This window comes from Acomys russatus, chromosome 24 (assembly GCF_903995435.1).
Source record: "Acomys russatus chromosome 24, mAcoRus1.1, whole genome shotgun sequence".
In the NCBI taxonomy this organism is placed as follows: domain Eukaryota; kingdom Metazoa; phylum Chordata; class Mammalia; order Rodentia; family Muridae; genus Acomys; species Acomys russatus.
The window spans coordinates 9,212,948-9,225,968 of NC_067160.1; the positions used below are offsets into that span (position 1 = coordinate 9,212,948).

The 13,021-nt window shown below is 41.4% G+C and overlaps 1 protein-coding gene and 1 non-coding gene across 6 annotated transcripts in view; one reads left to right on the forward strand and one right to left on the reverse strand.

Annotated features, from left to right (window-relative positions):
- Positions 1-13,021, forward strand: part of Znf385b (zinc finger protein 385B) — a 291,955-nt gene that overhangs the window by 275,520 nt on the left and 3,414 nt on the right. For all 5 annotated transcript variants that reach the window (XM_051166982.1, XM_051166983.1, XM_051166986.1 and 2 more), the window contains one exon: positions 11,914-12,159. In XM_051166982.1, the coding sequence (XP_051022939.1) occupies positions 11,914-12,159 (246 nt within the window). The remainder of the gene's footprint in view (positions 1-11,913; positions 12,160-13,021) is intronic.
- Positions 8,045-8,150, reverse strand: LOC127207793 (U6 spliceosomal RNA). The gene has a single exon (XR_007832995.1). It is a non-coding gene; the product is annotated as a U6 spliceosomal RNA (small nuclear RNA).

Below are 13,021 nucleotides of genomic sequence, written 5' to 3' on the forward strand. Positions count from 1 at the left end.
TGAAGCATTAATTTGCCAATCACTTAAGTCTTGCCTAAAATTAATGTCAGGTGGGAATGCAACAACGAATAGTCAAGTTTTCGTAGCTATGAAACAGTTATCTCCCTAAGTACCATCACCTCCTTCTTCATAAATTGCACCACCATCACTTACCGAGTGTCCGTGCCAAAGCCGTAGACGTGATCCCTGATATTTCACATATAATCAGTAAGCCTTGATGGTTCTACACACACGAATATCCCCTAAGCCACTGCAGTTCTCTACTTCTTGGCTACCTTGTGGACAACTGCACTGGTCCCCTAACTTCTCTCTGTGCGTGCACAGTTTATTTTCCGATTATGTTGATAGATGCAGGCTGGGCCACTCACATCTCAAAAGCAAGTTCTCTGGAGATGACATCTCTGAGTTGCAAAGGGCTTTTTATGGGGAAGAAAGGGAAGAAGAGTGAGACAGTGTGCCAGAAGGCTGCATTTGAACAGGTCTTCGTTATCCAGGGAGCTAGTCTTCGTTGGCTCCTTTCCCCTTGACAAGACATTGCGTTTGACCTTACTTAACGACACTTAGGATAACTCACAAAGGAATGGCCATTGCTGTGACAGCAGTCAGCCTGACCATCTGAAAACATGAACCAGACGACCTCTTTCTCCATCTCAGCAATCATAATTTGTGATTAATCCCAAATTCCTCACATGCTTTACCAGACTGTATATGATCTGATCCTTGCTCACACTTTTGCTGAAAATCTATTACCTGGAAATAGACTAAGAGGAGAAGGAGGGCGTGTAAATTATTTAATACACACAGGGGCCAAAGTAAGAAACTCAAAGAGTCAGCTCTGACCGTTGAATTTTAAAAGTCCTCTTCTTGGGAGGAAAGACTCTAAGTGCCTTGAGAGGGCTGGCAAGTGAGTCCCAAAATAGAGACAATGGCCTAGAATAAAATCCTCTCAGCTCCTGGGTAGTTGGCAGCCTCAGGTCACTGGAGGCTCAGGGACAGAACTTCACTGTCGCCATGATTCCTCCTACAAGGTAGACACATCTCCCAGGTAATCTCTGATGACTGCCCTCAGAAGACCAGGTGAAAAGTCTGCCTAGGCATGGAGGCAAACATTAGTTTCTTCTCTAGCAGTTAATCTTTCCTCATTTATGAAATTCCCAGGGAAGGGTTGAAGATAATTTTTTCATCTTTTGGGAGAAATTTCAGCCAGATCTTAAAAGTAAAATCCTTCAGAGCCCTTGTCAGTGCTGGTGGGGGAAAGGGTGTGACACAGATGATGAAGAAGGCCTGATTTCCACGCAGCTTCTGAGATCGTCCATCGTTTCCTGAGCCCCAACATCACACGCAGACACATGCACACATGCACACACACACAGGCACACACATACACATGCACGCACGCACACATGCACGCACCTTATTTTCTGTCTCTCCACAGCTAGATACTTAGTTTTCATTAAGTCAAAGTCTTGGTCCTTTTTTCTTCCAACTTTGCAATTTATATATTATAGAATATATGATAGGTGTTCATTAAATGATTGTTCCATGGATAGATGGTTATTTCTTTATGCTAATTTACAGGCCTGCCAAATGGTATACATAATTTATACTAAATATTTATGTATCCATCTATGTCTTGCGAGATGAAAGATACATGTCTTATGTGTCTTTCACCCCCTCCTCTTGTAATTTTTAAATCTTTAGCATTTCTCAGAGGTGGAGAACGCTTAATGGCTTTTAATTCATACAGACGTGGCAAATCAAGATATTAAAAACAACAATGCAAGAAAAATTTTCACTTAAGAAATCTGAGAATTTCACTGGCATATCCATTATGTTTGAGAGATTAATCAGGAAGTAGAAAGCCACAGAAAAATCATCTAGGTAGATTTATGCATGAAACAAAGATTTTGGAGGGCTATTAACATTTGTTTCTCAGACTCATATACTAAGTTACTATTCCATATAGAGAAATAAAATAAGTTTCTCTCCTTCTGAGTCCCTGGTTGGAACTGATCCCAGTAATAAAATAAAACAAAAAGGAGAAAACATAGCGTGTATATCTTACGGGTATCCATGGAAGCCGAGAGAAATGAGAGAGTATCCGAGAAATGGCTTTGAATTCAGATTTAAGTACCATCTTCAAGTAAGTAAAGAAAGGCTTGGAGAGGCCGTTACAGGAAGTGGCCAAGAACCATGAGAGTAAATAAAGATAATGTGGAAACTCGCTTTCCCATTAAGAGCTTCTAGAGATTTAGAGTCCTTTTCTTCCTGGCACAAAGAAAGGGACACCTTTACAAGTAGGCTTTCTCTTGCAGGTGTATACTACCCTTAAAGTACAGCAATTTCTGCTAATTCTCTGAGCCTTTCCTCTGGCTGCCATTTCTCAAAATAATCCTTATACCAAAGAGACACCTAAGATGAGGCCTTTCTGATCTTCCACACATTTAAAGAAACAGCACGAGAGCAGACTTATTTTCCTGTTTCCTGACAATTTTGAGTATAATATGTGATGCTTTTGGTGACATCTTGTAACTTATGTACACAGAATGATGCCATCCACTTACTGTGTCAAACTTTCAAGAAAATAGTCCTAACAGTGAAGTTCTTAGCTTTACATCGTGCAAAATGGTAGAGCCAGGAGCATACCAGCTCCACGATCAGGCAGCCTTTGTGTAGATCAGTGCTCTGCCCTTTATTAATTGAACAGCTGTAAGCTGGTTTTACTTTCTTTTTACATAATTGAGATTATCATAAGACTACACTTAGAACGTGGAAAGCGCATCTCAACCTGGGAGAGGGGCTGTGATACATGTTTAACAAAGATTGTCAGTTCAGGGTGTGTGCGCGCGCGCGCGCGCGTGTGTGTGTGTTTCAAAAAGTCAAAACATTTTAAATATAACAATTCAGTTTAAACTTTGTTTAAACAAACACTTCCCAAAGCCAAGTGTGGTGGTACATACCTTAAGTCCCAGCACTCACAACAACAACAACAACAACAATGAAACACGTTACAAAATAAAGCATATAATAAAAATGTGCAAATGTGCTCAATACCACTAGCCAGTAGTGAAATAAATGCAAATCAATATTACAATAAGAGACTAATTCACCTCCACTGAGTTGCTGGGGGCGAGGCCCGGAAGGACCTCAGAGGGGAAACTGATACCCCCTACTCAGTGTTTCCAGGTTCTGTCACTGTGAGAGAAAAAAATGCCAAGAGGGACGGCTAAGTAAGGAACTGGGAAAGAGGTTTACTGTACAGTGAAAGGACACATAAGAAGTAAAGATGGCGTCCTCTGCACCCATGTCATCTGCCAGGAATTCGGACAGCACAGCCCCAGCCGTGCTTAGTGGAGGAGAGTACTGCTTATGAGCCAAGATGGGGGAAAGGCAGTGAACTCCCAGATGAGTTGGAGACTCCCTGAAATAAGGGTTACCCCCTCTTTCTGTCCTTTTATATGAGTTTTTCAGATGTGGCATGGTGTCGGATGTATCATGGGCACAGCCAATCCGTGATGCTTATATGTGGACACTGGTACAAAGAAACAAGGATGCTGGGTCTCTTGCAGCGGCAGGTAGGGCTGGAGTGGGAAAGGACTCAGCCCGCCCGTTTCCTCACCCTGGGGCCTGAGTGGGATGGTGAGTGTCACGACCCAGCCTCCTCCGATGACATGTGGAGGAAAAGTACCCTGAGTCGGGAGTCTCATCGTTGGAGCAAGGTCTCAATTTTATTATGGCAGGTTTTTCTTATATAGAGTATAGAAAGTGGGCAGGGCATAAGGTGTCAAGACATATGACGTCTTCCAGGATGTAAAGTGGCCTGATACTGTGGGACCAATCGGTTTGTGTTAGCTGTTGGCAGGCAGAGCTCACACCAGGATGTACCTGGATGGACCATGCTGAGTCATTCCTATGCAGAAGTATTTACCAGAGACTGTTGCTGAACCGCAAGCCAGGTTCAGTTCTGTCCTTGAGGCCTCAGAGGGCTGACAGATTTGTCCATGGGACCCAACACAAGGAGGAGTTAGCAGCTATCCTGGAAGCCATGGTTGTCCTAGCCAGCTCTAGCAAGGTTTCATTTTTGTCTGCTCCAGCTCTCACCCAACACCCTGCTACTGCCCTATAGCAATACTGTGGCATCTGCCCTTTGCAACATGCACTCCCCCCTTTCCTCTAGCCTACCTCAGCATTGATCCTAGAGACAACGCAGGAAGACCAGGATTCTCCTGAATTCCTCAGAAGAAGATAGACTGGTACAATTATTTTGGAAAGCTGTTTTCAGAGCCTACTAAAGGCAGAGGGATGAGTTTCTTGTGGCCTGTCAATTCTATTATGCATGTATACTGGATATAAGTTAGCATTTATGTTTACAGAAGAACTTAAGGATGCTTAAAATAGGTCATGGTGGCACGCATCTTTAATTCCAGCACTCAGGAGGCAGAGGCAGGCGGAGCTCTGTGAGTTTAAGCCAGCCTGATCTACAAAGTGAGTCCAGGGACAGCCAGGGCTACATAGAGAAATAGATAGATAGATAGATAGATAGATAGATAGATAGATAGATACATACATACATACATACATACATACATACATACATACATACATACATACATAGAAACATAGATACATAGATAGATATCAAAATGGACAAATGGGGCAAAACTGAAAGCATCCAGATGTTCATCAGTATCAAAAGATAAGCTATAGTGTGGTTGCGTGTAGTGGGACATTACTCAACAGTGAGAAAAAAAAAACTTTCTGTATGTAATAGCAAAAATGAACATTGTGTGATTTCCATGTATATGAAGTTTTAAAATAGTTACAGTATAAATTGATAAGGGCAGGAAAAATGGTCACCTTTAGAAGTTCTTAACTGATTTGGAGTTCAAACACTCCCTCTGGGATGGCAGGACCATTCTATATCTGCCTACACAAACATAGAGATGTATTATCGTAAAATATGTGCACTGTTGGTCTGTAGAGACAGCAAAGGAAACTCAGACTAACGGTAAAGGCATAGGTAGCATGGTGTCTCCCTCACTAGAATTTGTGTAAAACAAGTGATATACAACTTGATGTGAAATCATGGGTGATTTTAATTTTTTAAATGTCATCTGACCTTAATTTTCTAAATTTTTATAGTGAACACATATTTGTTAATATAAAGATACCATGGGTTATTCGAGCATTGAAACATGATTAGAAAAATTATCACACCAGTAAAATCAAATTCAAGAGTAACTCTTGCAAATAGCATAATTTTAAAAATTGGTTGGGCTTTTAAAGTTCTAATACAAAATATAAGACAAACACTGTAAATAAAGGTTTTTTAAAAATTTTTTATTATTTATTCTTGTTATGTCTCAATGGTTATCCCATCCCTTGTGTCCTCCCACTCTTCCCTCCCTCCCCTTTTCTCCTTATTCTCCTCCCCTATGACTGTTCCTGAGGGGGATTGCCTCCCCCTGTATATGCTCATAGGGTATCAAGTCTCTTCTCCGTAACCTGCTGTCCTTCCTCTGAGTGCCACCAGGTCTCCCCTCCAGGGGACATGGTCAAATGTGAGGCACCAGAGTACGTGAGAAAGTCATATCCCATTCTCCACTCAAGTGTAGAGACTGTTCTGACCATTGGCTAGATCTGGGTAGGGGTTTAAAGTTTACTGCCTGTATTGTCCTTGGCTGGTGCCTTAGTTTGAGCGGGACCCCTGGGCCCAAATCTGCCTATCATAATGTTCTACTTGTAGGTTTCTAGGGCCCTCTGGATTCTTCTACTTTGCTATTCTCCCATGCTTCTCTCCTCTAGAGTCCCAATAGGATGTCCTCCCCTCTGTCCCAGTTTCCTGGTAAGTGAAGGCTTTCGTGGGACATGCCCCTTGGGCTAGTATGCAGATATAAGTGAGTATATACCATTTGAGTCTTTCTGCTTCTGGGTTCTCACTCATTATGATCATTTCTAGCTCAATCCATTTGTCCACAAATTTCGGGAATTCCTTGTTTTTAATAGCTGAGTAGTATTCCATAGTGTATATGTACCACAGTTTCTTTATCCATTCTTCTACTGAGGGACACTTAGGCTATTTCCATGTTCTGGCTATTATGAATAAGGCTGCTATGAACATGGTTGAGCAAAGTTTCTTGTTGTGTGCTGGAGCATCTTCTGGGTATATTCCAAGGAGTGGAATAGCTGGGTCTTGAGGAAGCCCTATTCCCAGTTTTTTGAGATAGCACCAGATAGATTTCCAAAGTGGCTGTACTAGTTTGCATTCCCACCAGCAATGAAGGAGTGTTCCTCTCTCCCCACATCCTCGCCAGCATGTGGTGTCGCATGAGTTTTTGATCTTAGCCATTCTGATGGGTATAAGATGGAATCTCAGAGTTGTTTTGATTTGCATTTCCCTGATGACTAAGGAGGTTGAGCATTTCTTTAAGTGTTTCTCAGCCATTTGATATTCCTCTGTTGAGAATTCTCTGTTTAGTTCCAAACCCCATTTCTCAATTGGGTTATTTGGTTTAGTGGTGTTTAGTTTCTTGAGTTCTTTATATATTTTGGATATTAGACCTTTGTCAGATGTAGGGTTGGTGAAGATCTTTTCCCAGTCTGTAGGCTGTCGCTTTGTTCTCTTGACAGTGTCTCCAGCCTTACAGAAGCTTCTCAGCCTCATGAGGTCCTATTTATTAATTGTTGACATTAAGGCCTGAGCTGTTGGTGTTTTGTTCAGGAAGTTGTCTCCTGTGCCAATATGTTCCAGGCTCTTCCCCACTTTTTCTTCTAAGTGACTTAGTGTCTCTGGTTTTATGTTGAGGTCTTTAATCCACTTGGATTTGAGTTTTGTGCAAGGTGACAAATATGGGTCCAGTTGCATTTTTTTACACAGACATCCAGTTAGACCAGCACCATTTGTTGAAGATGCCATCCTTTTTCCATTGAATGGATTTGGCTTCTTTGTCAAAAATCAAGTGACCATATGAATGTGGATTCATATCTGGGTCTTCGATTCGATTCCACTGATCAACCAGCCTGTTGCTGTGCCAGTACCATGCTGTTTTAATTACTATTGCTTTATAGTACAGTTTGAGATCAGGTATGGAAATTCCTCCAGAGCACCTTTTATTGTACAAGATTGTTTTAGCTATTCTGGGTTTTTTGTTTTTCCATATGACATTCAGAATTGAACTTTCAATGTCTTTAAAAATTGTGTAGGTATTTTGATAGGGATTGCATTGAATCTGTAGATTGCCTTTGGCAGGATGGCCATTTTTACTATGTTAATTCTCCCGATCCATGAGCAAGGAAGATCATTCCATCTTCTCGGGTCAGCTTCAATCTCTTTCTTCAGAGTTTTGAATTTTTTTTCCAACAAGTCCTTCACTTGCTTAGTTAGAGTAACTCCTAGATATTTTATATTGCCTGTGGCTAATGTGAAGGGTGTGTTTTTCCTAATTTCTTCCTCTGCAAGCTTGTCATTTGTGTATAGGAAGGCTACAGACTTTTTTGAGTTAATTTTGTATCCAGCCAATTTGCTGAAGGTGTTTATCAGCTTTAGGAGTTCTCTGGTGGAATTTTGAGGGTCACTTATGTACACTATCATATCATCTGCAAATAGGGATAATTTGACTTCCTCCTTTCCCATTTGGATACCCTTGATCTCCTTTTGTTGTCTTATTGCTCTAGCTAGAACTTCGAGTACTATATTGAAGAGATATGGAGAGAGTGGGCAGCCTTGCCTTGTTTCCGATTTTAGAGGAATTTCCTTGAGTATCTCACCATTTACTTTGATTTTAGCTATTGGCTTGCTGTATATAGCCTTTATTATGTTGAGGAAAGTGCCTTGTATCCCCGATCTCTCTAAAACTTTAAACATGAATGGGTGTTGGATTTTATCAAATGCTTTCTCTGCATCTAAAGAGATGATCATGTGGTTTTTTATTTTCAGTTTGTTTATATGGTGGATTACATTGATGGATTTCCTTATATTAAACCATCCCTGCATGCCTGGAATGAAGCCTACTTGGTCATGATGAATGATATCTTTGATGTGTTCAAAAATATGGAACGCTTCACAAATTTGTGTGTCACCTTGCGCAGGGGCCATGCTAATCTTCTCTGTATCGTTCCAATTTTAGTATATGTGCTGCCGAAGCGAGCACAAGGCTTTTCTTTTTTTTTTTTTTTTTTTTTTTTTTTCGATTATAACCATATATATACAGGGTCTCCATCTACCAGGGTCCATTTCTTAGCACTGTATCCAGAAAGTTCTGTCTTTTGTGTCAGTACAGTAGCCCTCCAAGGAACCATTTATGAAATACAGTATTAACTTTGAACAAGGTGAACTTATTTGTGTGAAGTTTCTGGAGTGGAAAATAAGCATGACAAGTATTGATGGCTGGCTTTCTTCGTGCGGTTCATCGGCTGGATATAAACAGCGGTCCCCAGCGAAGCATCTTTAAGTGTTTTGAGCTTTGGGAGGCGGGTGAGAGGTCCAGTAGCTTCGAACTCTTGTAGTATCAAGCCTTACAAGAGGTGTGTGAATAGACAGGAAATAATTACAGCAGTCAGAGGACCTGCTAATTACCATGAGGCAGGGGAACACTTCAAAATGGAATTTACATTAACTCCAAGTTCCAGATGACACGCATCTTTATTAAAGGAAACAGAAGTAAACAGTACATTAATTAAACCTTCAAATCCATTTTAAAACTCAGGTTTTTAAAATGTCACTTAGCAAAGAGAAACCACATAGTAAATTGTGATATCAAGCCACTGAGAGCGGAAACAATACAATTGGGCCCTGCTGTTCATAAGTTCACACATCCTGGGAGAATGCCACTACTTAAATATATAAACGCAGCTGTGATTTTTCTTGATTTTAGAGTTTCCTGTATTGACCAGCAGGTATCAATCTAGCGACAGAATCCCCGGAATACATTGAAATCATTTATACATTTCCAAAGTCAAAATTGTTTCTTATGTTCCAAAATACTAAGACTCTAGCCTATCTCATGGAAGATAATAGTTTATCTAAATCCTAGGTCACATTAAGGGTAAACATACTATACATTTCAATCTGTTGTTAAAAGGCAAGTCTCTGCTCTCAGTGTATATCCAGTGGATTTGAGAATCTCTGCCTCTGGGTGCAATTGGCTTGTTTGGGAGTGTTTTCCCCGAGCATCTGATGCCAGGCATATGCTCAGCACCAGACCAAACCCTGAGGTTTTTAAACCCTACCCACGGCCTCATGGCTTTGCTCATGGTGTCCGTCCTTCATTCCTTATTAAAACCTGATCTTCAAAACTCGAAAACACCACTTCCTCGATGAAAAATACCCCTTTCTTCCCAAGCGGAAGTAATCGTTTCTGCTCTCTGCTCCCATGCCTCTTGCTGGTTTCTGCCATAAATTAGGACCCCTGAGTGGCTGTCTCCTTTCCCTGGCTCCTCTGTGACGTTCTTCAACTCTACACCTGCTTTCTTTACTATTCTCTTCTGTGTCTAGCACCCTGTCAGCAATTCACATGATGTCAACACACTAGTGAATAAATTAACAATTTAAAATAGGAGATTAAAAAAGGAAAATGTGCACAATTTTTCTTAAGAAATTAGCATAGAAAGGAAAAAAGCAGGTGATTATTGGGCACAGTGTACAGTATCTTCACTTAAGACAAATAAATTCTCTCCCTCCCTCCCTCCCTCTCCCTGTCTCTCTTTCTGTCTGTCTGTCTGCCTCTCTCTCTCTCTCTCTCTCTCTCTGTGTGTGTGTGTGTGTGTGTTTACGCATGCGTGCATGTAAATAGTTAAAGACAAAAAGAGGTAGAAAATTATATAAATGCTGTAGTCATATATGAAATTCTCAAATTTAAATTAAAAAAAGAAAAGTCTTAAAACTAATTTTAAAAAACAGCAGCTAGTTCATATGTAGGCTTTTGTATTCATCTGTAATACTAATAGTGATATATTAAGTCACTTCCCCTCTTTGCAAAAAGATTAGTATACCACATGAAGACCAGGGAGACATTACACTCATTTATAAAGTTCAGTTTTCTCACCTTAAAAATAAGAAAAAAATATTATTTTCCACCCTACCTTTCCCACAAGTTCGTTATAATAGAATAAAGTTAGTAATACTTTGTTAGCCACGGAGCTTGACATAAACATCAAGGTACATGGGCAACATTAGCGTAAGGAACCCAAGTTAGTCACATAGGAAGGATGAGTGAATAGGCCACTGGCAAGGCTGGGCTCTCTCAGGCCAGAGGTGGACAGAAAAGCAAACACAATGCTTGGAGGTAGCCCGTGTGCAGTAACGCGTCTCCCTCCCAAGAGCTGGGCAGCTCCTACCCTGCGACAGAAAGACTGCTGCGTTTTTGATGCTTAAGATTCTCCAAGCCTCAGTGTGAGAGATGATTACAGATGGAGTTCCAGTCTAAACGGTACCTCTCCATCTCCACGTACTCCCAAACCTCGGGTCACTTTTATAAAATCTCCAGACTGTTTTCATTAAATTTCATCTTATCCTAAGTTTATATATAGTTTCTGAAAGGGAATACAAAATGCAGAACCCACGGATACAGATCTCGGCTCCTCAGATCCGGGGCCTCAGATCTTTAGGGCACCCTTAACTTGTTCAGTCTTTGCATGGTAATCTTGACATGGGCTGAGCACAGGGGAAAGGTGGGAACTGGTGAATCCTAGGATCAATGAAGCTTTTAAAATCATTATAGTAAGCGCATGCAGGATTTTATGAATAAACACAGAAACAGACACACTTGATGGCTACCCAAGCCGACGGTATGCCGTTGTGAATTGCCAAGGACAATTAGCAAGTACGTTTTCACATAGTCTCCCTTAATGGGAGTTAATTAACATACCACTAGAGGTTTTCTCAGAGTGCTATAGAATCAAACAAGAGATGGGTGTGCTGTTGCTTACTAGACTCCAGGTTTTCTTCCCAAGGGAATCACTGAACAATGCCTTAGATTCTGTCAAAGTCACTATGACCCCTCACGGCCTGCTCAGGGCTCTTCAGGATAATAAGCCTTCAGTAATTGCATGACTAGAAATGTCAAGATGTCTTTAAATTATTTGACTAATATTCATTTTGTGACAGCGGTTGATGAGATTATTGAGAACTTTTTATTTAGACTGGCATTAATGCATGAGCCTAAAGAAAGGAACTCAACGCCCCTGTGTTTTGGATAGAATGCACTGCCACTCAAAAAGCAGGGAAAATGTAGCTAAGCACAACCACAGTTGACCTGACTTTTCTCTTCTCTCCACCCAAGCACCCAAGGGAAAAATTCTGACTTGGTATAAAAGTTAAATTTTTGTTTGTTTGTTTGTTTGTTTTTTGAGACAGGGTGTCTCTGTGTAGCCTTGGCTGTCCTGGACTCCCTTTGTAGACCAGGCTGGCCTCAAACTCACAGTGATCCACCTGCCTCTGCCTCCTGAGGTGCTGGGATTAAAGGTGTGTGCCACCTTGTCCGGCTATAAAAGTTAAATTTGAACTTCATGCTGTAACTAAGTCGCAAGTAGCCAGCTGAAGCAAACACAGGCTAATGACTTCCCTTGTGTTGCCATCTTGTCTTGTCATCGTACTGACGAGTAGATGATTTTGTTCCAGTAAAGCATCCCTGGAGTGTGGCTTACAACTCAAGGATTTTGGAAAATCACCTACTCTTAAGTGGGAGACCGAAGTCATGCTTCGTAGAGTGCCATGATGTTGAGGTGACCTGATATGGGTGGGACCTGAGATGCGGTGGGAGTCTGCTGGAACCAAACGCTATGAGCTAAAATCTGTGCTAAACGTAAAAAGAACCTATGTTGCTTTTTCCATGTGGCATGGAAATCAGATTCCTGTTACTCAGTCTGGTTTGAATGGTATAGGAGGCTTTATTAACGGCTCTGTGTCTTCCTTAGAAGACAAAGGGAAACTAAAAGCCACCAGCTCTGGTCAGCCCTCAGGCTCGGAAGGAGGCTCCTTTCTCCTCAAGTCTGGCTCAGCACCCCTGCCATCTGGAGCCATCGCTTCTCCCTCCAAGAGCACAAATGGAGCTCCAGGGTCTGTCACTGAATCGGAAGAAGAAAAAGCCAAAAAATTACTCTACTGCTCCCTATGCAAAGTGGCTGTGAACTCGCTGTCACAGCTGGAGGCACACAATACAGGTTAGCTGCTCTCTTTATAGTCTAAATGATGTTAATAACTAACCCAACCCTTCTCATTAGAACATCGCTTCTGTACTTCACTCTCTCTCTCTGTCTCTCTGTCTCTGTCTCTCTCTGTCTCTCTGTCTCTCTGTCTCTGTCTCTCTCTCTCTCTCTCTCTCTCTCTCTCTGATTTTAGGAATGTTCATAATGACAAAAAAAAAAAAAAAAGTATTGTGAAGACAAAATAAGTTCTTGTCTTTATTTTATCTAAAAGCATCCGATACCTACCAAAAGTCATTTTGATGAAGTGACAGAGATACAGTCAAAGATTTATGCAGACTGATCACTGCTACATACTCATGGGACAAAAAAAATAAAAATATTGAAATGACATAAAAGATCATCATAACGAAATTCTAAATACATTAGGATAGCCCAAATGTCACAGAGAATACTACCGAACCATTAAAATGAGTGAAAAGAAAACATGTACATGGACTAGATGTCTTGGCGCATGCCCATAAGTCTAGCATTCAAGAGGCTCAGGCAGGAGAATCACAAAGAGGAGGCTAGGAAGAGCTGCAAGGTGAGTTCTAAGGCCAAGCTGGGATACACAGTAAGACCCTGTCTTAAAACAAGGAAGGAAAAGAGAAACTAGGGAGGGGGGGGGGGAGGAGAGAGGAGGGATGGCGAAGAGGGATGGAAAAGAAGAGAGGAAAGAAGGGAAGCAAAATAAACTGAAGGGCTTCCTATAGTTTGTGGTTGTTTTTTAGGTAGGGTCTCGTGTAGCACAGGCTGGCTTTGGACCGCTGATAGCTGATAACCTTGAGCTTCTGCCTCCAACGTCCAGGCACTACAGGCGTACACCACCACAGCAAGA